General features: G+C 38.5%; 1 protein-coding gene across 8 annotated transcripts in view; it reads right to left on the minus strand.

Annotated features, from left to right (window-relative positions):
• Positions 1-24537, minus strand: part of FGD4 (FYVE, RhoGEF and PH domain containing 4) — a 101812-nt gene that overhangs the window by 16059 nt on the left and 61216 nt on the right. For all 8 annotated transcript variants that reach the window (XM_085568985.1, XM_085568986.1, XM_085568988.1 and 5 more), the window contains exons 3-9: positions 16998-17169; positions 13151-13637; positions 7656-7745; positions 5533-5678; positions 2436-2592; positions 1247-1385; positions 265-323 (exon numbers count right to left, since the gene is read on the minus strand). In XM_085568985.1, the coding sequence (XP_085425111.1) occupies positions 265-323; positions 1247-1385; positions 2436-2592; positions 5533-5678; positions 7656-7745; positions 13151-13637; positions 16998-17169 (1250 nt within the window). The remainder of the gene's footprint in view (positions 1-264; positions 324-1246; positions 1386-2435; positions 2593-5532; positions 5679-7655; positions 7746-13150; positions 13638-16997; positions 17170-24537) is intronic.

Here is a 24537-nt window from a genome sequence, read left to right on the forward strand (position 1 = left end):
GGTTAAGAGTTCAGTGCAGTATCAGTGATTTGAGCCAGGAGAACTAAGTCTGTCCCATTTTCCACTTGAGAGAATTTGTTGCAATGAGAGATTTTGTCTATAATTTCCAGGAGCTGTATAAATACATTAAGAAGGAACAATCACTTTGACCCAAGAAACCAATTCTTGCTATTTTAGGGAAGATTTGCAATTCACTCTCCTAGCTTGACCAAATACTGAAATGCAATATATTAAAAAATGATCAGGAAAACAAGGATCATTTACCATCTTTCTTATTGCACTATTTGAGTGACTTGCTGCAGTGGATATAATTTCCAGGGATTCTAGACAGAAGAAAAAGAAAATAAGTAAAACAAAAGAGCTGCACTTTTACTTATGTACTACATAGGGGGAAAAAAGGGGGAGGCACAGTGGTAATTCTACAAAAATATTTGTTGTTTTAATGTAAATTACAAAGCACAAGAAATTTCTTCAGTTAGCAATAAAAAGAAAACAAGGTAGAGTGGAAGGCTTAAAAAAGTCAGGTACCAAATAGAAATTATATGGAAAGACCAGAAGATAATTATTGCAGATTACTGTAGCATTTCAGCACTTAGAATCACATTTTTCTGTGACAAGAACAGTCATGGTAATTTCCTTCCTTTTCTCAAAGTACTTCAGAAAGTCAAACTATATTTTTTCAGTTGAAACAGCTCAACTTATAAGTGTTTACAGTAATGGTATTAAAAATGAAATATTTAAAAGAATTATCTGGGAAGTGATTTTGAACACTCTATGCAAATACCTTGAACTGTTCTCATGTAAATACAGAGAGGAAGAAATTTTAAAGCGGTCTGTGCTTTTTCCCTGCACAAGCTTAAAAATAGAATGAGCCTAACTCCACTTTTTAACAAATAGCAGTCACACATTCCAAATGTGCATAAAGCAAGCCAAAATGCCAACAAAAACAAATTAAAAAGCCACCACAAGCCTTGATCATCTGCAAAGAAAACAAATCAAAACCTGTGTGCTATTCCATAACCAAAGTAAAACTTATGTGCTCCAGGAGAATACTAAAGGCTTTATGTTTTTTACATTAACTTCAAGAAAATTTTTTTTCAATGAATGCTATGATTCCACTAAAGAAATTCTATCATTCTTTTAATGGGTAATTCTTCACTTGATCTTTCCTGAAAATATCTTTAATTTACAGTATCCTCTTACTAATTTCTTATTATAACTCCTTTAATGGCCTGAAGATATTTACTTTCAGCATCTTTCCAGTCTAGGGAATCCTGAGGCAATTTCCTTAGGTAGTCCTTTAGAAGCATCTCGTAGCGTGGAATGCGTTGGACTGGTTCTAGCATGTGATGTTGCAATGTCAAATTTCCACACACTTTTTCCTTCTAAAAAATTGTAAACATATTTCAATGAAGCAGGCAAAAATGTCATTACAATACCGTAAATAAAAGTTATGGTTGATGAAACATAAACAATGTATTTTGAGACATGCATGATAGATCTTCTGAAAGAATACAGGACTATTTTATTAAACCAGATAATCAGGAAATCTTCTCAAAAAATAACTGTAAAAACTTTTCTAAGTATTTGACAGTCTTACCAAAAAGTCTTACCAAAAGAAAATATTTTAAACTCCAGTGTATTTTAATATAGGCTTGTAGTAACAGGAAAGAGAAATGCTTCTAAATTAATAAGGATAGCTCATGACCACATATTATAAACAATCACTTTAATGGGCTACAAAGGTACATTTTACCTATCTGAGGAGGGAATGCTTTCTTTGAGTTTCATTTACAATGTCTACTCTATCATAAGATGCATATTCATTTCCATAATATTAGATGCAATTAGATTATAAAAACAAAAATTACATTAAGCCCTACATTGTTTTCTTCCCTGGCTTACAACCAAAAGACCCTACAGAGCAGTAAAATTTAAACAGAAACATTCCATCCTATTTCTAAGTGCTCAGACTGCAGCAGGACACACATCTGCCAATTCCCAGAGACACCCCCAGGGAGCACCAGAGGGTGTGAAAGGAGCCTTTGGAAAAGCTCTTCAGCTGCCTGTGCTCAGCACTACTAATATTGTGTTGAACAAACACAATATTGCTGGATGCAGTGCGGGCATCTAGAGTTGCCTTTTTGCTTTATCCTAAAATGGTATTTACAACAAAATGCACGATTTATAATCTTCAGATGTTTTAGCCTTTACAATTTGCTCCTCTATTTTGCAGGAGAAAAATCTGGATTTTTGTGGGTGGGTTGTGCACATATGCAGGAAGGCGAAGGGAAAAACACAGTGTGAAGTGGATAAAAACAACAATCTTAATTCTAAGGAATTTGGTATTTAATTTCCTCTTTGAGCCTTTTTTCATCCACAAACCTATGTATTTTTATGTATTACTTGAGGTTCTACATTATTCTCCCCATTACCTGAATGTCTTGAATAATGAATTTGAACTGAGGAGACCGTTCAGTCCACGTTTTCACCAGTTCCATTGCATTATCGAAATTCTTCACATACTCGCCGTACATCTTGAGGAAAGGAGCCAACTTCTGCAGAATATCTCCAATCCTAGGCGTGGTAGTCCTGCAAAGTAAGAGGGTGGAATCTCAGAGCAAAATGGAAAGAAAAAAAGTCACACAAGGTTATAAAAGGTTTCAAGTGTTTAACAGAGAATCCTTCTGTTTGGGATCGCCTCATATGAAGTTCCAATACAAGCATTAAATCTGAATTCACATAGAAAGAGTGTTTGTATGCCCTTTGATGATGTATAAGCACCACAGGTCATGTAGAGTACTAAAATAAGAACATCTAGAAAGAGTGTTTCTATCCCCTTTGATGATATATAAGCACCACAGGTCATGTAGAGGACTAAAATAAATAAAGCTAGAAATTGAAGACATGAAAGATTTTATTTACAAAACATGGCCTAACTGGAAAATATTTAACCTGTGGTTTGGTTTGAGGGCTAAACCCATTCTGTACAGCTACCACTCTGTGCCTTGTATAAACATAGATATTTTGGTTTTAATTACTTTTTATCTAAGGAAACCTATGGAGGAAAGATAATCCCTTGGATTCCAGTCTTTTGTGAGAACTTTGCCACATTTTTCCCAATTCCTGATGGCATTTTCAGATAAAACAGAATAGTAAAGTTTTACTATTGGAGAGGCTGAGAGAAGGTGCACTCCCAAAGCACATAAAAAATGTGGAGCAGCACACAGACATCTCCAAGAACTACTATAGGAAGCACATTTCATGTCTCATTTTCAGGGACAGACTCAGAAACTCAGTATCTCGGTATGGATTTCTAAAAGTCTGAAATCAATGTTGTCATAGTAGTCTAAAGTGAAAAATTCTACAGCCTGCTCCAGCTCACCACTTCTCTGAAAGAAAAGCTGTATAGAACATACAAGTTCTCCTTGAACACTGATTATTGCAGGACTGTCAAAAGCTGTTCCAGCTCCAGCTGCCTCTGGAGGGCAGAGAGTTCCTGAGTAACACCTGGCAGAGGACTGGGCTGCTGCTGGGGCTGGCAATGAGGGGACAAGACAGGGTGGGAAGTTGGTCTCTGAAATCATGCAGAGTTCTTATGTTATTCCCAAGTATCTTTGGGTTATCCTTGGGTACAGAAGACTCAGGATATTGTATCTAATTTTTTTGTTTGATAGTCTAGTGGAAGGTATCCCTGCCCATGGAAGGGGAGTTGGAATTAGATGATCTTTAAGGTCTGTTCCAAGCCAAACCATTCAATGATTCTATAGCATGGGATCACTGTTATGCTCTGTTACACACTTTTCATGGGAAAAATATTGCAAGAATGTTGTTTCCAGTGTTTTCAAGCCATATGTTGTAAGAAATATTCAGCTCCAGCTGTTGCTCAACTCATTCAAAATGCAGCTACCATAGAATTTCACTTTCACTTGGTAAGTTTAGATTCACATTGCCTTTTCTTAAAAAAAAAAAAAAAGAATTTACTTTTGATCTGCTTTCCCAGTTATAAAATCAGATATTTTTACTCTAAGTTTTCAATTTAAAACACAACTCAAGGAATGGGTCAGCAATTTTTATCCAGCTTTTTTACAGGAAGATAAAGAATAACAGAAGAACATAAAGCTACCCCTAGATCATACTTAATTTCTTGTGTCTAATGAGAGGAACTGCTGAGAAGACTGTATCTGGCAGAAGCTATTATGCCAGACAATTTCAGAAACCAGTGATGGGGAGAGAAAATTACCCCAGATTTTACTTTCAGCAATGATCAGAAAAAGCTGTCTTCAACTGCACCCTTTTTGCTAACTCCTCCCAAAAGCACAATGCTTCAAGGACATTTAAACAGGCTGTCTCAGGTACAGCACAAAGGTCGTTTTCACACAACATGGAAAAGATAATATCCTTGTGATGCAATTGATTAGCTCTGCACCCGGAGTCAAAGCTTATTTGCAAAAGCACTTTTCAACCTTTGAAGCTATATTATTATAAACACAATAGAAGTGAGCAGTTTAGCATTTTGCAAATATGTAAAGTAAGGCAACCCATATTTCTGTGCTTCATAAAGTATCTAGAGCAGAATTTTAAGATTACACTGTGAATCTCATTTCAAATTACACAGCACTGACATAATGTGGTGTGAGCTGTTTTTTAAACATCCAAACTCTTCTCATGAACATGCACTCTAGTGTAATCCAGGCACTCATATTTCCTATCAGAATTTTTCAACTTCTGTTAAAAGAAATGGGTAGTTTTTACTTACTCAAGTCATTCTGCGGGGAACTTCTTATATTTCACATTGCTTACATTTTAATTACTTCCTTGCATTATAGACTACACAGAGGTACCACATGTTTGTGCATGGTAAGTATTCTATTTTAAGGAATCATCATTTAAAAGGAAATCATCTTACAGAGTCAGAAGACGTACAGCTGCTGTTTAAAGCACCTCTATGGTCTAAGATTTTCATCTATATCACAAAAAACATTTTTCCCTATTACACAGTATATTTACATCTGTTCTATCTTTGCTGGCTCCAAATAGAGGTCAAGAAAAGCTGAGGGGGAAATGGCCCTGGAATATATCTGACATGGATTTTAGTTGCAAACAGAAAACTAAAACATGGAAGAAAAAGAACATACTGCCCCACCTTATTAAAAAAGGCAGTAACAACAGAGTTTAATGTACTTCAGCATTATCATAAACCACATACATGTTATTTACCTCAACTTTGTATTCTATACAATAAATTCACCAGGCAGCATATAATTTGAGTCTGAACCCTTAATTTAGCAAGATCATGAGTAATCTCACTGGCTTCAGTGAGATCCATGTCCTTTATTTTGAGCAAATGATGCAAATCCTCTGCTGAGTCAGATCCTGAGGAAGAGTGGAAGAGCAGATGAGCAGATGTTCTTACTCACAGTAGTTCCTGGGCCTGTAGAGCTTAATTTGAAGATACTTTCCCTACATCAACCTGCAAGAGAGTTTCTACAGACACAGTGTTAGGAATGTAACCAGTGAATTGCTTCTTACCATTCTTGCATTCTTTTTTCAAGCTCCGGAAGTAAGAATTTACTGTGGAAGGCATTTATTGATGAAATGTTAGAAAATATTTTATTAATCACTTCAGGTGGAAATGAACCTCTGTTGGCTTCCTCAAGGAGTCTGGAATAGAATACCTGCAATACAGAAAAGGAACCACAAACTTATCAGCCGATTATATTTAAGCAATGGAAGACCACATATCCACCCCTCCTGCTCCAGCTGAGGCAAGATTAATATTTCAATAATATAGATAGTAGTGATGAACTCATTGCCTTTCCCTCACTGGAAGTGAAAGGCTTCTCCTCCCCTTACACCCCACTTTTGTTCTTGTGAGCCAGGAGAGCACTGCAGACAGGGCTGACATAAGGAGAGCCAAGCTGAAGCAGTGCCATTTTGGATCAGCTCCAGACATCCTGTCTGTTTTAACAGCTAGACCATCTCAGCTTTCCCAGTCTTCTAGCAGTATTTTCCACTCTTCCGATCTTTGCAATTAGCATGATGTCTGATCACCATTAGCCCCACCACTTTCCTTGAATGCTGTATCCCCATATCCTTTCGAAATCAAAGTAAATAGCAGACTATGAGTAGTCCCCACATATTTAAAATATAGAAGAGACCCAGTTCTGAGTGGACTATAGTCTCTTTTAAAAATCAATATATTCTTTCTCCTTCAGTGGGCTCAACCTGACTAGATGCAGCTACAAAATGTGCATCTGTTAATATGCACATCACCAAAAAAAAAGTGCTTTTGGAGAGCTGTTGTCCTTCTGCCACCCTCTCCCATTCTTGAACAGATTGCATGTCCCTAGAAAGAGCTCCAAAAGTCTGGGTAAGGACTTGCAAAAGAAGAAAAGAGTCTGAAGACAGAAACTTTGATCACCCCAACTGAGACAGCAGCAGTGTCTTAAAAGGAAAAAAACCATATACTAACACGTACACTCTAAAACATGCCCAGTTTGCTGCATTGCCAATAGGACAGTTAGTTACTTTGAAGACCATAAAGATTACACAACTTTTTAACCAAGTTCAGAAATATAACAGTCCCTTCCCAGTCTTCTGCTTTCCTCTCATTAGCAGCAGTTGAGCAGCTGTGTTCAAAACTCATTTTTCAAAATTCTCTTCAGTTAATATTTGAAAAACAGACTAGCCGCAATGCACTTATGAAGCCACCAAGGAAAATAATTGTACATTACCCATCAGAAAAATCTATGAAGGAGGTAAATATATATATTTTTTTATTTTTAAACTTCTCTAAATAGCTTTTTTTTTCTGCAATATTTTGGCTTTTAAAAGTCACCATATATCCATCACAATGTGGGTCTGCTGTGCAAATCCACTTCCATGAGAACAGTTACTTAGATCCTCAAGCAGCCTGACCAATTAGTCTCAGTTGAGACTTACTTTTCATCAACTGTTTGTACAAAACTTCTGCACTGGACCTGAGAAATTTAAACTGTAGAGTCCGAGAAAAATATCCTATAGTAAGGCAATGCAAAGCTAGGGGCATCCAGGTAAAGTGTGTATGTGTTATGTGGAAAGAAAACAAGACTTAGGAAGGAAAATTCTCAAGTACAAACTTTTACAGAAGAGATATCAGCTAGATTGTACAAAGCATGAGAGCCCAACCCTTTCCTTGCAGGAACACTAATTTCTGTTTCTAAGTACATAATGGGAAAATAGAAGATATACTTTTTGGAATGGGCAACTTCTAGGGTTTTTGGGACTAAAGAAAAATTCTGATTGGGTGGATCAAATTAGAAGGATTTAATACTTTTCTAATGAGTGAGTGATTGCAACATTCACTCCAATTCACTGGAAGCCAAGACGTGGCTAACCATCCTCCTTGTTAGCTACCAGCATGACTGCTTATAGTGACATCTCCACACAGAACATATTGCATTAATAGTCACAAAATTCTAATACTTATTAAGAATATAGCACTCTTAAAATAGAAGCATAGGCAAAACCGTGTGGCAAATGAAAATAACTGACTGGAAAACCAACAAATTGTGAAAAACATGACACATCTCATGTAATTTATACCCACACATATATAGCCATTTGAATGAATTGAAGGCAACAAAATAAAAGCAAATTTGAGAAAAATGTACCCCATCTAGGAGGTCAAGTCGGCTAACATAGGCCTTTTCTGTTTGCAGAAGTTCATTGGCAATTTTGTGACGTTTCTGCTCGTCTGTCTCCTGGAGGAAAATAAGAGCAGCTCTTAGGATACTGATAAACACATAATTTAATAACAATAATAAAAAAATTTTGAAAATACTCCAAAAACTGAAATACAAGTTTAACATTTAGCAATAAACACCAACTTTGAAAAACACATAATTTCCCGCAGTTTAATCAACACATACAAAAGTCAGAGAATGCTAAGAATTAACTGAATTGCAGAGCAAAATCAAAGCCTAAAAGATTTTGTATTTTCCAGTCTGTATAGGGATTTTTGCCAAAGCACCAACTCCCTACTCAACAGATCAGCTCAGATCCTGGTAACTGAGTACCAGTGACCTTTCAGAGCTGGAAGAACTGATTTGCAGACTAAGAGGGAACAGATGGGAGCACTCAGTGTTCACCCTCGCCCCATTTCAGAAATTATTTGAACTGCATGTTCTTTGCACAACAAAATTATTGAAAAATGTGCTACAAAATGTTTTATGTTCACCAATACATTCATTGTTGAATAATTGTTGACTGCAATTAGAGGACCCCTTCATTAAGTCTTTATGGAAGTAATTTTGGCATATTAAGGGCAGTTTTCATTTTAAAATCTTTTTTTTCCACAAAATGTATTTCTAATTCTTCTGCTGAACAGAAAATTCAGTCAATTTTCAGTATTAAACTAAACATGTTAGAATATGTTGCTGGGTAGAATTACTCCAAAACAATGAAAGGACAGCCTTCTACAATGTCAAAACATTAGGGAAATGCCTTAGGCTTGCAAGTGTCAGGCTCAACAAACTGACACTTCCATTACAAGATTCTTTATCCAGATCTAGTGATAGTCTGTTCACATCTAATGACATCAGAATCTTCCTGAAATAAATGGCAGTATTATCACAGTGCTTATGGGAAACTGGTGATTGCCAGACAAACCATGAAAATTCTTCATTAAAAAAAAAATAAAGAGGAGAGCTTGAGAGAGTAGCTTCTGATTTCAAACTGCACACTGCTTCCCACAAGAGTATGATAAACATTTGCAAGCACCTTTACAAAAATTGTGTGAATATCAAACATTAAAGTACAATCTTATATATAAGGGAGTTCAGTTCATTTCCCCCCGATTTTGGTATTCAATAAGTATTCCAAATTTCAACATATTTCAGTTTTAATCTGCAGTGTTCACAGTTGCACTGCTACATGGCAAACCTCCCCCCTAAAAACAGGCTTCCAATAGTGACTTCAAAGCTGTTCATTAAATCTGTTTAAATCAGCATAGCAACCACAGTAACCTGCAGAACACTGTTTTAAGTGCTGTCAAGAGACATTGCAGGGAGCTGGAGAATTAGCTATTACAGGTACAGCTTGCTGCTAATGCAGCCATTTACAAAAGATCTCACATGTGGACTTAAAGCACAAAACCACGGAGGTTACTGGTTCTTCAGTAATTTTATTTTTTTTTCTCAGCCCAGAACCCCATTTTTTCCCTGAAGCACTGCTATAAAAGCAATCTGTATTTTTTAGAAGACTTCTTGAACTAATTAAGAGAGGGAAAATCATGCATAACAAACACACACAAAAAAAACCCACATAAAATGAGCTGAGCCCAGATTTCCAATCCTCTCAGTATCAACCTTACACATCATCTTAATTCTTGAACCTGCCTCTCCTTTCTACATCAATTGCATGACCTGACAGAGAGATCTTCTATGTGGGGGAAAAATGCACATCACGGATAAGTTCTATTTTAACCACTGCGGCATGCTCTTATTCCAGCAAAAGAACACCCACCTACAAGGTCAGATAAGTGCAAAAATAACAGAAAACTCTACTAATGCTTTTCTTTCAGCATGTCCTCAGTGGGGAAGCAGAGGTTGTTGTTGAGGGGAGGGGAAGCTAACTTCAGGGAACAATTATTTCAAGGAACATTTTAAACTTCTGTGACAATCCATAACACATGGCAACTCAACCTATAAAACCAAGCAGAAATGGTTAGTGTGCTATATAGAGAACATGTACATTACACAGGTACTTTATTTCATCTGTGGACCAAAATATCAGCAGTGTGAGAGACCAAGAGTTGCATCAGCAGGGACTGCAAACCTGAATCTCTATTCCAATGCTTACAGTAAATGTGTCAGCTGGGTCTAGTTCTTTACTACAAATCTGCTCATCCTTAGAATAATTATAAGAAATTAAAGAAGATGCTTAAGAAATTAAAATAATTCATTTTGAACTCACTCTGAAATTAAGAAGAGGTTTGAAAAATGCTGGTGAAAGTACGAAATTTTTTATTTTCCAAACCAAACAGGAGCCATCTCCTGTCAAGAAAACTCTACCTGCCAACATGACAGTGATGTATATGATTCACCCTTACTCAGGCATAGCCCTTGCCCCAAGAGCTTTGAAGGAATATATTAAACAACACAGACAGGCTGAGAGAAGTAAAGTATGAACAAATATAATTTAAATTACACTCTGCTTGTTTCTTGCACAGCAACCAAGAAAGGAGGACTGGCATCCCTAAAGAAGTGACTGTTCACAAGAAGATTTATACATTTATATTGGTTGCTGAAGGTACACAGCTTTGATCCCGTTACTGTTCCTAAAGAAGACCAAAAATGTAGAATCGAGAAGCTGGTAGAACCTCTCAAGACTTTCAACAGTAAAACATTTCTTGGCAGACTTAACTTTGCAAAACCAAAAATTTTCCCCTGGTTAAACTGAAACATCACACTACAATTATAAATCCAGTATCTACACCAGGTTTTTTACATCTGAAACATCAGTGCCCCCAACATTATCATTAAAAGAAGACATCATATAAGGACTATTAAAAATGCTCAGTGGATTCTTCCCCATCTGTGGCGTACAGGCAGTCTATATCCCTATTTCCTACCAGTCTCACAACAAACACTGACACATTTGTCCTCTTCAGTTAGCTGTGGCAGCAGATTCCCCACAAGATGTTATTCAGGAAATTAATTGAGATGTTCTTGTACTAGTCAGCCTCCGCAGTTTAGACAAACCACTTTTTATGACAGGAGGTGTTTCTGTTGAAAGGGAAGAAACTTTTCACTTTTGTCCTTTTGGTTTTTATGATTGTGTTTCATTACCTTCAAACTAATTCAGTAAATAAGAGAAATAAAGTATACTCTGATTGTTTGGGAAAATTGTTTCAGATCTCTGCCAAATTTAATAAGTTTTGCTCAACTTTTTCCAGAACCTGCAATAATCTGTCTTTAGTCAGATCTACAGTGACTGGAGGGAGAGGGAGGGGAGTAATTGTATGAGCAACACTATTTCAAAACAAGCCTTCTTTTCCAAGTCCAAAATGTAATTTCTGCACCAGTTTTGCACCAGTTGCCAATTTAATTCACCCCTTCCAGCTGTGGATTTAGGATTACTTATACTGTACATGCACACATTTACAAAGAGAGAGAGCACCACTTTCTGCTCTTTCCTGAACTAAGAAACATGGCACACAAGAGACAAGATACTTTGCATCAGCATCAGAATAAATATATCAGACTCTAAGTTTGACTATGACTCACATGCATCTGCTCCTTTTGCTTTTGTTCAATTGTATTTACATTTTTAATCAAAAGGGCAGGAGAGCGTTGCTATCCTGTGCAGTGCAACTTCAACTGGACTGCATCCCAGTTTCAATATTCTGTAATGACTAAGTAGGCATTTAGCAAAATCACAGATTGTCTAATGCTCTTATTTCTTACCTGTGTGTGCTTGAACACAGAAACAGCTTAAAGCTCTACCAGAACTCTCCTGTCACTCATCATCCTTCTCCTAATCCAGACAGCATGGCAGCAGCTACTTAGACCACCACAGGGCTGATTTCCACCTCCAGGTTGCATTAATCCAAACTAAATCAGTGTTTGATTCTGTAAAGGGTGGCAGACACACTTCTTAACCTCACTAGACTAAAGGGGAAGTCTTTGCTGCACAAGGTATCTCAGGAAGGGCTGTTGTGACCCAGCTCAGTTTTACAGATTCAGTTCTGCACCAGTGCAAGCTTAAAAGTCATCCTGCATGGGTATGTCTTGGTTTTGTACTTTTCAAGCACCAGTGAACAATATACACCTAGTTACAGTCACATTACACCTCACAAGCTTAGTGCAAATACAAGACAGATCACACATGCTGGTCCCAGCAGCTCAAAGACAGATTTTAATGAGATTGCTGCCATTAGCACTTGCCCAGTTCCTTCCTGAACTTTAAAACAGAACTGCTTCCCTTTTCAGCTTTTTTCCTGGAAATGCTGCCAGCACCTTACTGCGTGATTTGGATTCAAGCTTAACATCATTGCCCACTGGGAGTTCAGCACTTTATAGGCATAGAGAAGGGAAACGGGCATTACCCAACAGGAGACAAACATTACAACAGGTGTGGCAGGCCAAAAGTGCCTTGGACTGTGCCCAGGCTTATGCTTAGCGGGGGATCATAACATTCATTTATTACTGGAAAAAAAAAACTAAACTAAAAAAAGGAAGAAAACCCACACAACCCATCACTTTCTTATCACTGTCCATGATATTTCCCACCTTTCCCACTCACAGAATTTACCTCCAGGCATATATGTATGTGACCCCGAACTATCCAAAGGGCTGCAGTCAACTGCTGCAGGTGTACACCCGACCAGCAGTGAGGAGCTCTTCCAGCATCAGCTGTTTGGCTCTGTGGTGAAGAGGAAGGCTAGGCAAGCTCCTCCTGCCAAACGGGGGATGGCTGGACCAGAACTGTTAATCACATTTACTGCTTTGGTACAAGGAGGCAAACTGTATAAGTCAATTTTCTCAAGTGAAAAATATGCACCATTTTTCAGCAATTAATTTCCCAAGACAGATTTCCTTCCACCCACATACTACACTTAAGCCTTTAAAACTTTCCTTACAAGGGAGCTCAAATTCATCATGGTATAAGTTCTTGCTAAAAAGTCATATATTTAGTATACCCTGAACATTAGATCTATCTGATCACTAGCAGACTGCCATTGCCTTTCCAGCTTTGACTTGACAACTACATCCAAGTTAAGGATTCACACAACACTTCTGCCTGAAGCTCTGTCTTTACAGTTTACTGCACATGGCATTTTATTTCATATACACCACTAACATGTGTCCCTTGTAGGCTGGCACAGCTGAAGCATGGTGCTAAACAGGCACACAGATTTGAGTTTCACTTTTTTTAAACCTCAGATAACTAATAGGGAAGAAGCCAAGTGGACGTGAAGAAGAGCAAAGGAGAGGAGAGGGTGGGAAAAGGCAAGCAAAATTCTTTCCCATCTTTTTTCAGAGGGAAAATAACGAAAATATCTTCAATTCTGACCTGCTCCTGGAAGCCTACTTTTGTAAATAAAAACCTAGAGAAAATACAAAAAGTAGTGATACATCAGGAATGAAACCATTTCTCTCTTTACCTTTGTTTCTACAGGTTGATCTTGTTTACAGCATTCCTCAGCTGGCTCTTCCTTGACATCAGTATCAATTCCTAGAGTTTCATTTTCGGGTGGGAGCAGCATGTCACTGCTCGGAGTCCTGTGGCAGCTGTTGAGCATCTGCTCCTCACAGGCAGCCACACTTTGCAAGGACTCCCTGCGAGAGCTTTCCCCTTCCCCATTTATCAAGCTGCTGTCCATGGCATCATCCGGGACGGGGGTGGACACGGCCGAGCCGCGCTCCGGCCACCTCCGCTCCTCCTCTTCCCGCTGCTCTTGCACTACCACGCCGTTGGCCATGGGCAGCTGTGCAACCTGAGTTCTGTCAGTGGTACTGTTTCCCTGTTTCTGCAGTGAGTGCTGGGAGGGGAGTTTTGGCTGAGGTGATGGTGTGGACCCATATCTTCCTTGAGATTTAGTAATGTGGAGAACAGAGGAATCTTTCTTGAAATCGCCAGGATTCAGTGAGCTAAAAACACCAAGCAAACAAAACATCGATGAGAGAAGAGTTAAATATGGACTTATAGAAAATCCTGGTATGGGAAATAGGAGAGTTGCACCATATGACCAATTCCTCCCAAAAAATCTTTTCTTTTCCTGTATTAAGATTAGGAAGTTTGAGACCTGAAATGCATTAAAACACTTACAAACAAACTTCTCTTACTAGAAACCCAGAGCTCTGTCCATTTTGAGCCATTACCTCCCTATGTGTCTTGAATCCCATGGTAATGGGAGATTTAACTTGGATATTAGGGAAAAAAATTCTCCACTGAAAGGGTCATCAGGCACTGGAACAGGGTGCACAGGAAAGATTTTGAGCCACCATCCCTGGAGGTATTTAAAAGATGCAAAGATGCGGTTCTTGAGGATGTGGCTTAGTGGTAGATTTGGCAGTGCTGGGTTAACAGCTGGATTCAGTCATCTTTTGCAACATAAAATTTCTGTTCTTAGCTCCATGAAATAGAGCAGGAAACCAAGAAACTGATAGAGGAAGCAACTTGCCCAAAGTGTCCCAGAAGATTATTGGGAGAAGTGGAGCAAGACTCGTGGTTTTCCAAGTCCTAGTCCACTGCTTAAACAAGCAGCCCATTCCCTAACAGCTCTTTAATTATTAAAGTTAGTCAAACAATCAATCAAGAACATTTAGCATCCCTTTCCTTAGTTCAGAATATGACATGAGGACCTTTACATTTTTATCTAATTTCTTTCCCAGTTTCCTTAATTAGCAATGTCCTTTTTTCATGCTGCATCTTTTATGAAGATCTTTTTCCTCCAAAATTTGTCTCTGCTTTAAAAACATTATCTCTTGTTCCTGACTATCCTCTAACTATTCCTGGTATGGACTTCCATCTTCTGGAAGGATAAAAACTGCTTACAAACTGTACTTTTACTCCTTATTTATAGGATTCTTTACACAAATGTTGCAAATATATTCTGCACTTTTGTGCACACAGATCAAAAATAACTTACACTAATTTTATCTTCTTCCATCAAATAACAAAAAAAGTTTTAATCACTTTTTCTTTAGACATGTAAAAACTATGTTTTTTTACTAAAAAAGTTAACTCCAGGATAAAATTAAAATATACATTTTTTAATTGCCTGCACAAAGAGGTTTAAATAACTTTCTGACATGCCTACATGCTTGTGGGCTGTCCAGACTAATGAAAATAAGTTATTATAGTTGACAATAACAGTTTGCAGTTCATTAACATGCTACGTAGCCATTTCAAGATCCTTAATTAAATTGAAGTTCAGCTTCATAGAAAACACTTTTTGTGAGTTGAGCTCATTCAAAAAATCAGGAATTACTTCCACTGCCAAAGCAGGATAATCCAGAATTCCAGCATTCTAATCATGAACATTTCCCATATGCAGAGATCATAGACTTGGGTAGTATTTAGTTATTGGACAGATACTACTACTGGTGTACCTAATAAATGATGCTGCCCAAAACCAACTCAGCTTCCCATAGTCCACAAAATGTCCCTATTTGTAAATGGCAATCAACAATAAAGTTTTCTTTCTAGTTTCCTTTGATTACATAATATGGAAGAAGCTCCAGCACAACACAGATCTAGGAGGAAGAAATGTAGGGCTCAGTGGTACAGAGCACAATGAACCTGAAGAATTTTCTTTCAGAAAATATAATTTTTTTTTTTTTTCCCTACAGATACTGCACTGTTTAAAAGCCAGGTGATGCTTTGGGGGAAGACTAGGAAACAGTGACAGCAGGATTAGAGACTGGTGCTAAAAGAATTCACAGGACCTCCAGTGCTGCAGCAATTTCTTTTTCCCATCTCTGAGCACCTGTTATCACCAAGTGCAATTAAGTCCCTGCCTAATGACAGACGTTTTTTGCAGATGAAGCTCTGACATTATTTCTATTCCAATGGACAAACATACTTTTGTAATCCTCAGCTGCTTCTATATAAAGGATTACATTTCACCCATCTTGAGGGGAAATTCAATGAAAGCCCTTTTACACTGGCTCCACAGCAGGTACTGTGTTATGCATCATGCATTCACTCCCACAGGGGCCAGCCCTTCTGAGATCCAAGCACTTTCATATCCCAAGGGAACATGAAAAAACCACATCCAAAACTTGCAATGCACAACTGTCACTGGACTGTTTTTTGAGCTGTTTCTAGAGCTGTTTCCTCTGTCACAGGCTTTCTGGAAAGTCGCTCTCTTTGTACACAGAAGATACATTTGAGACTTCTGTTTCAGAGCTTATAATGCAACTACGTAGAGATGCATTATGTGTATCTAATTAAAGACACCCAAGAAACACCATTTTGTGAAAGAAGTGTTCACTGTGGTTCTTTTTTCCCAAAGTTCCAAATGTTTCCCATAAACCACTGAACTGAAACTCAATGACACTGAGCTTTTCCACCAAAAGCACCAAGTACTACAAAGCAAACAATTTAGGGAATGTATGCCATGCCACTACAAATAATTTGTAGAGTTCACCCTTTTCACATGAATGATTGAAAAAGACAGTATGAAATTAAAAACAGCATTTCAGGTTTTTCTATTTGCTCAAAAAAATGTTTTTTTTCTTCTTCAAGAAAAAAAGTATTTAATATTAGCTTCAATATTAAACATTTCAAATTGCTGACATTTTTCAGGTTGTTTTTAAAATGCTGCAAATTTCTTTCTTACTTTTAAAGGAAAATTAGGACTAATGCCTAATGAAAAAGCACACCTTGTGAATCCAAATATACAACTGGCTCCCACTATTTCAAAACACATGGAATTTTGCCATCAAGTCCTTTAGCAGGACCCTACCATAGTACTAATGTTCTTCCTCACAGTGATGCCTCAGGTTTTTGCTTTTATATTTTTTCAGATTCTGCATTGCTTTGGTGTGTAGTTCTGAGCTTCATATTAGGGGATAATAAGCTCTCTTCACAGAGCAGGGAGACAAAAAAATTTGTTCTCTAGCTGGAGACCAAGGACAAATGATCCAAATTTCAGGCCCAAGAGAATAAACAACAATGGACTGAAGAGAGGAAAACAAGGATGGGACTTCATAACCTGCAATTGGACAATTAACTCCAATATGCTGATGGACCAGAACTCATAAAAGTGAGAGACCAGTTGTCCATTTTGTGACAATTTTGGGTCCATTTTGGGTGTAGCCCTGGCTGGGCTCTTGTGCTGCCCAAGGTGTATCCATTGAGGCCTCCTAATAAACACCTACTTAATTCTTTAACCCATCTAGCCTCTGTTCTAGGTCAGCTTTCACAAGGCATCAACAGCTTCAAGTTCAACAATCCCCACACAACAAACAGAGTTACAAACCAATTCAAATTCTATTACATACCTGCCTCCCTCAAAACGGTTGATGAGATCTGACACTTTACTGGACTTTTCCTTTGTGACACTAGAAACAGCAGCAGGCGTCTCTTCCTCCATTCTTGGTTTCTGATTTGTTAAAGCTTTATGCCTAGGGGTTTGGTATGTTGCCTTCTGCAGATGAATTGGCTTTGGAGGCACTGCAAAGAACAACAACAATAAAAATCAATCACTTGTATTTCTTTGAGCTTCTAGAATACAGAATCATAAAATGGTTTATCTTAAAGATCACCTAGTTCCAAACCTCCTGCCATGGGCAGGGACACTTTCTGCAACACCAGGTTACTCTCACAAATGAGATTTTTGCATAAAGAACTCGTTGCAGCAATGAAAAAGATACACTCTTGGCTTTAATGAACCTTAAAGCTGCTTTACAAATACAGGTACTTTATATAATTCTTCATGCACTGTTTGGTTTAGGGATCCTGTTATATTTTTTGACTAAAAGATGAACCATATGCTACTTTAGCAAGCTGGAAAATTAGGGAGTTATCTTGTTTTCTTTCTGTGTGTTTGTTTTCATAGTGTACTGTAGGAAATACATATGAGAAGTTTATGGTTGCAGGTTTTGTATTAAAAAAGGATTAAGCACAAAGGAAAGAGCAATATTGTGGAGCTCAAGAAAGAGATTTAAATTGCTGCCCCAAAACTCTGGTGCTCTCATTCTTTACCTTATCCCTTGAGACCTCAATAAAAATCATCAGTAAAAAAGGTATTTGCCTTTAGCTTTAAAATTCCCTTACTCACTGAACCTTTGTCTAATTATACTGCTGAAAACCTTCCCTCCTGAAAATGTTTTTTTTATTCTTGCTTTTTCCCCATCCTTACCATATGTCCTTCTAATTAGACTGTTAATGATCAGCCACTGCTTAATACAGCAGTGACTGGAACACAAAAGACAAGGTGACACATAAAGCAATTAAAGTCACAGCACTAAAATCTTTAAATTAACTTCAAGCAACCATACAACATTTGTGAGTAACAAAAGCACATCACAGACTGGGCCCAAATGCATTCCACATTGGAGCGATGAATGTCCAGCTCATCAAAAGGAGAGACTTGATGCAAAAGGACCTTAATTCCCCAAGAGCACCTGCTCATTCCCACACACATCCCAAAACACACTGTGGGGGCAGTGGAAGCATTTGTATGAAATTGGAAACAATTATTGAAAGGCAGGCATAAATTGACAGACAATACCCTGCCAGTGGAATCAGTGGCCCAGGGGTTCAGGCACTGCTCCAGAGGCACCACATTGCAGTGGGGCACAGGCACTGCCTCTCCAGCAACTATGAAGACCTGCCAGTGAGCAAGGGAAGGGAAGGAGGACTTAAACTGGCTTTTTTTACCACTCTTGTGGTAGGGACAAAAGCTCTAGTACAGAATACACAATAGATGGATGTGGAAGAGCCATGTTCTTTGCATTGCTGACACTAGAATATCTTCTTAACTTACCCTGGAAAACCTATGCACCAGAGGAATGATCTTAAATCCCATCAACTGACATTTAAAATGTATGTTGAAAAAATTCTTTCAAATATACTAACCATAGACGGTGATAAACTTGAAGAAACACTTGATTAAGGGCAATTTTTCTTTTCTTCCCTTTATTTAATTCATAGATAACACAGGAGGTAATATTTGTCTGTTTCCAACAATGTAATTGCAGTTAAGTGGGATTGCAGTGATCGCTGCAGTCTGAAAAGTACCATTAGAGACTCTATGCAGAAATGAAGTCGCCATAAAAAGATTTAGAGTTCAACCATATCAACTGCAAAGACTGACAGATGAAATAATCAGAGGGAGAAGGAAGACAATTACTGAAAGTCAGATGCTTTTACTGTGCATATGTGCACCTTCAGTCCTCAAAAGCAAGTTTGGGGAAGGATGCAGTACAGAAAGATGACTCAGAATTCTGCTCTTTTGAAATAGTTATTTGCAACCCTGAAACAAGCGGATTATTAAATTGTGTAACTGCTTCAGCTGCAGCGACTGCAGTCCCTCCTGAGAAGCCCTGTGCAGCTGCTGGGCTGCAGCTGCAGTGCAGTGGAATGGCTTTCCCCAAATTCCCTCTTCCCAGGGAGCTCAGGCAAGGGCTGGCAGAATTAGGCCAGTGAGCATCCGATAATTGTCCAAGCACTGAATGGCTCACTGTGCTGACAAAGGCCATGGGACAGCTGAAAAAAGGAGACACAAGCAGGCTGGGGAAAAGCAGGACACATCATTGATCATAAGCACTGCCATCCCCTCGGGGAGGAGGCGGACAGCAAAGGGGACAAGGCGGTGTGGATTTGCTGACCAGCACCACAGTAATTTGTAGGAACATTTCTTGCTCTGGCAATGGACTCTGTGCAACCCCCAGCCCTGTGAGCTTTTATGGAATGGACTTGTACATCTCCTCAATTCTTCTGTACATCTCATGAAATGTTAATATCCTCACAAGGATATATTAAAACTACTAAACTCGAGGGAATTCATGTCTACTAGTAAAGCAGAAGGAATTAGTTTAGTAGCTATTTTTATACTGGATCCACTAGGACAAAAATCAAATTCGAGGACATTTTGTGGAAGTGGAAGTCACAAACTTTTGCAGCTGAAAAACCACAGCTAAGCAGCATTTATGTATGGCAAGCAATGAGGAACATTTTGTGAAATTGGACAATCCCCATATACTGAAAATCACTGTAATATCTTCAGAAGAGAACCACAAGCCAAACAGCCAATTCACTTAGGCAAAATATTTTATTCCTTACTCCCTATCAGCACTTAGTACACAGCATTTCCCCTACCAGCTACTGCTGTAGCTACTCTATGGTTCAGAAATAGTGCAGTGGAGAAAGAATAGTCACAAGATCAATGGAAAAAAAAAAAAAAAAAAGAATCAGTAGTATAAAAAAAACCAACCCACAACCCTCAAACCTTCCTGTAAGGTCAGCCTTGTTAACAGGGATTACGGAAAGCAAATTCCATTAATTCTCTCCTCAATGTACTTCTGTAGTGTTTTGTTTTAATCAGATTATTTTTCAATGTGTGCAGAGCAAGGATCCTAAGGGGAAAAAAAAAGAGAAAAGACTGCCCTATTGTAGTAACCTGCATAATACAAAGCTCTGTTTGAGTCTATAAATACTCTTGCCTCTGTGCTGTAGAATTTTGAGCTCATTAGGAGATATGAACAGCTTATTCTGCCCAAAGAAAACCCTTACATGTACTGAGGTAGCAGATACTGTACACCACTAGCCAAAATCAAGATTTATGCTGCAGTGCCTATTTGTGCATTTAACTTTGCATATATACATAAGGAAATGTCAGGTAATGCTATATAAATGGCTCAAAAGGTACAACCACCTTTGCAGACTGCAAAGCATATCAGCAAAGGTCATTTATCTTGTCTTAGAAAGTATAATGTGTTCAATGATTAAAAATGCTGCTATGCCTTGACTCAATGAAAATGAAGTTAGAAGTTCCTGTGGTAAGCAACTACAGCTCTCCTGGCTGAGTCATCCATCATCACCTCCCTGCATGCTCCATTGCCTTTGGGAATATAAAATGAGCACTACTGAAGAGATGCCAAAGATTTATACTCTTAAGAGCAATATGAAATAACCAGTAACCTAAACACAGGAGAAAGAGAGCAAAAAATCATCTTCTCTTTGAGATGTGCATTTCCATGTTTTTAGTTCACACCACAAGAATCTTTCAATAGTATATCAAGAGAGAAGATCAATAATAACCAGGTGTGGTTTGTTCTCTTATTTCTCTTCTTCACAGAGATAATTTGGGGATTTGTCAGTTTTGTTGATAAAAGAGACATTGTAGCAGGTTTCTTCAAGGACCACCAAGACTGGAGAAGCCTACCTAGGAAGAGCTGTCAGTTTTAGTTCAATTCACCTTTAACTGTACAAGTTTCATTTGCCAGGGAGGTGCAGTCTATATCTCAGACCTTAAAGAGGTCTCTCAGTTTTTTAAACCCAGGCCACTGAAAACTTTTAACACAGATTACATAATAACTGAGAAAGGAAGACAGGGTTAATGCTACACAGCAGATAGGTAGGTAAAATTGACTGCCAAAGTTTAAATGTTGAATCTGTTTCATCCTTATAATTTCACAGTAGTACAAACCAAGCCATCTTTTGGAGTGGAAATTCACCTCCAACCCAAACAAAAATGCCTCTTCAGCCTCAGCAGGAGATTCATAAGTACTCCTAGGCTCTCATTAGAAAAATTTAAATGAGCAACTGATGCACAGTCTTGAACTGACAAGACACTTCACTGCTTTGAAGAAGTGTTGGCATTTCCACATATTTTGCATCCTACAATAAAACTGCCTGGTACAGACAGCAGTTTCAGTGCCCAGTATTTAGCAATTTGACATCATAAAATAACTGATGCAAGAGGATCAAAGAGCAAGGAATAGAAGAAACTAGGGGGAAAAAAGGCCAATGTTCTCATGTCAATCTACATGAACCCTGCTATTGCAAGGTTCAGATCACCACCTAAATATTTTTGTAGCATAAATTTCAAATTATTTAACAATTTGCTTTCTCTCTTGTGCATTCATATGTGGTAGCATATTATTCTATTTCCACTGACTGCCTCCAAAGCACCACATCTCACAGCTGGTACAGACACACAGACTGTGACTGCTTTGCTCCATGGCCCCGATCCCTTTGCTCAACTCCCTCATCATCTTTCAGCCCTTTTCAGGCTTCGTTCCAACTTTGTTCCAATGATTTTCCTGAATCAAACACTCCTCCAGACAGAAATCTGACACATGAATTGCTGAGTTGTTGATGGAAGGAATTATTTGGGAACAAAAATTGATGGAAAGAATAATTGGAGAACAAAAACACTGACAGTGTATCAGACAGGTTTTTTTACTCCTTGAAATGCCAGGGGGGAAGAATTAAAATGAAAATAAAGAATTTTATATTGGATTGCATGTAGGAATTTATTCGCTTGACCCAGCTACCCTGAGTGAACTATTCCAAATACTTAAACTACTTCTCAGAGACCAAGTATAGATAAAAGTACAGGGTTCACTTAAAGTGCAAGATTTTGAACATTTTTCCTCAATATTAAAGTTTTATTTACCTTAATAAAGCAAATTTCTACTGAAAATGGCTGTACCACACTTGCAACACAACCTCAGAATCATGTTTATAGCTCTCATTTTAATTATTTTGGTAGGTTAGATGAAGGTCATTTTGTAATTAGTTTCTCCACAACCAAATACATTGGCATTACAATTCAGGTCTGTCATCTTGCTTCCTTTCACTATGAAAGGCCACTTAGTATTTGCATGACTGATTGATTGGTTTCCATCATATGGAAAAATGTTTCCTGCTGCTATAGACCAAAAACATTTCTGTAACTCCACATAAAAGCTCTTTTAAAAAATAGTGGCCACTTTTAAACCAATAAACCAGAGCAGCCTAGTTTGCCTAGAACATTCAAGTCTCCCAAATGCCTCTCATTAATTGTGGTTTCTTTTGCTTCAATTCAATAAAAAGCCAAACAAAAGATATACTATGAAAATTCCATCTGATGCACATATTTAATATTAATAAATGGAGAGCAACCCATGAACAAAGGAGATACAAAATACTACTTACAACAGTATTATTGAATTTCATCCACACAGCTGCATTTCTTAAGACTACCACACTATTCCTGGCTGTGGCACATTTTGGAGTACATAATATTGACAAACAAAAGGAAACATGGCTAGGAAAAAGCAACAACAGCTGTGTAACTTGAATGAATGGGATCCAATAATATACAACTCCTAATTTATCTAATAGCTAAAATTTTATAATAAGTGTGTTGGCTTGTTTTTGAAAGGCTTAATCTTTTTATTGATAGCACATTTCTATTTATCCATTAATTACTTCTAAAATATTTTTCTTAGGAAGAACACATTATCTCTTTGCTGTAGAGAATTCAGTCTAGAGATCTAGGAAATGGTGCAGAAAGGTTCCTCAGATAAGTAATGTTTACACATGACTGGCAAAACCATCTTTGTTTAGTTAATACTGGCAAATGCTCTGTAAAAACAAATTACACAAAAAAATACAGTTTTGTTTTGCTCTCATTCTCCTGAAGTAAACAAAACTTTCTTGACACCTCAAAAATTTCTTCACACCCTTAACTCCAAGATGAAATCAGGATTGATGCAAAATTCTTGAAGGTGCATTTTCCCATTGAGTGATAGAGGGATTTTTGACTCCACTACATGATGACTCTAGTGTGATTCTAATTTCTGTACTTGATTTAGATGTGCTCTACTACTGGGTTTGTGTGACCAGATTTTGGTATCTGGGGGGACTACAGGAGTGGCTTCTGTGAAAAGCTGCCAGAAGCTTCCTCCACATCCAACAGAGTCAATACCAGCTGGCTCCAGGATGGACCCACCACTGGCCAGGACTGAGCCATCAGAGAAGGGAGTAACACCTCAATGATAATACAGTTGAGAGGCGAAAAGAAGTTTTTGTACAGATGTGATTGTGCTCAGAGAAGACAGAAGTGACGATATGTGAGAGGAACAACTCTGCAGACACCAAAGTCAGTGCAGAAGGAGGGGCAGGAGGTGCTCCAGGTGCTGGAGCTGGGAATCCCCCACAGCCCATGGCGCAGCCCATGGTGAGGCAGCTGAGCCCCAGCAGCCCATGGAGGTCCATGGGGATGCACAGATACACCTGCAGCTCGTGGAGGAGACCTGTGGTGGAGCATGTGGATGCCTGAGAGGAAGCTGTGACCCCATGGGAAGCCCACACTGGAGCAGGCTTCAGGCAGGACCTGCAGAGAGAGCAGCCCACTCTGGAGCAGGTTTGCTGGCTGGGTTTGTGACCCTGTGTAGGACCCATGCCGGAGCAGGCTGTGCCTGAAGGACTGAACCTTCCACTCATGCTGGAGCAGCTCATGAAGAACTGTAGCATACAGAAGGACACACGCTGGAGAAGCTCATGGAGAACTTTCTCCCATGGGAGGCACCCTGAGCTGGAGCAGGGGAAGGACCCCTCTGCCTGAGCAGTGGCAGAAACAATCTGTGCTGAGCTGACCGTAAACCCCCCCCTCCCCATTCCCATCTCCCTCTGACACTGGGGAAAGGACTCAGAGCCTGAAAATGAGGTTGGGGTGCAGGGAAGATGTTTTTAAGATTTGTTTCACTTACCATTATCCTGTTCTGATTTTGGTTAATAATAAAATCAACACTTTTCCCATGACAGTAATCAGTTTGTGATCTCCCCATGTCCTTATGTCAACTCAGGAGCCTTTTGTTATATTTTCTCTCCCCTGTCCATTTGAAGAGGGGAGTGAGAGAACAGCTTTTGGTGAGTACAGCTTTTGGCAGCACTCAGCCAGGGTCAGCCCTCCACATCTACTTTTCTGTAAGTAATTGTCATTTCTGTCTTATCAGCAAGGTGTCTCAGAATTCAATACACTGAGCAGCATTGTGATTTATGTCTTCTAAACTCACTCTTTTTTTAACTTTTAAAATAATCAAAGCT

The sequence above is a fragment of the Lonchura striata genome, chromosome 1A (assembly GCF_050655825.1).
Source record: "Lonchura striata isolate lonStrDom1 chromosome 1A, ASM5065582v1, whole genome shotgun sequence".
Taxonomy (NCBI): domain Eukaryota; kingdom Metazoa; phylum Chordata; class Aves; order Passeriformes; family Estrildidae; genus Lonchura; species Lonchura striata.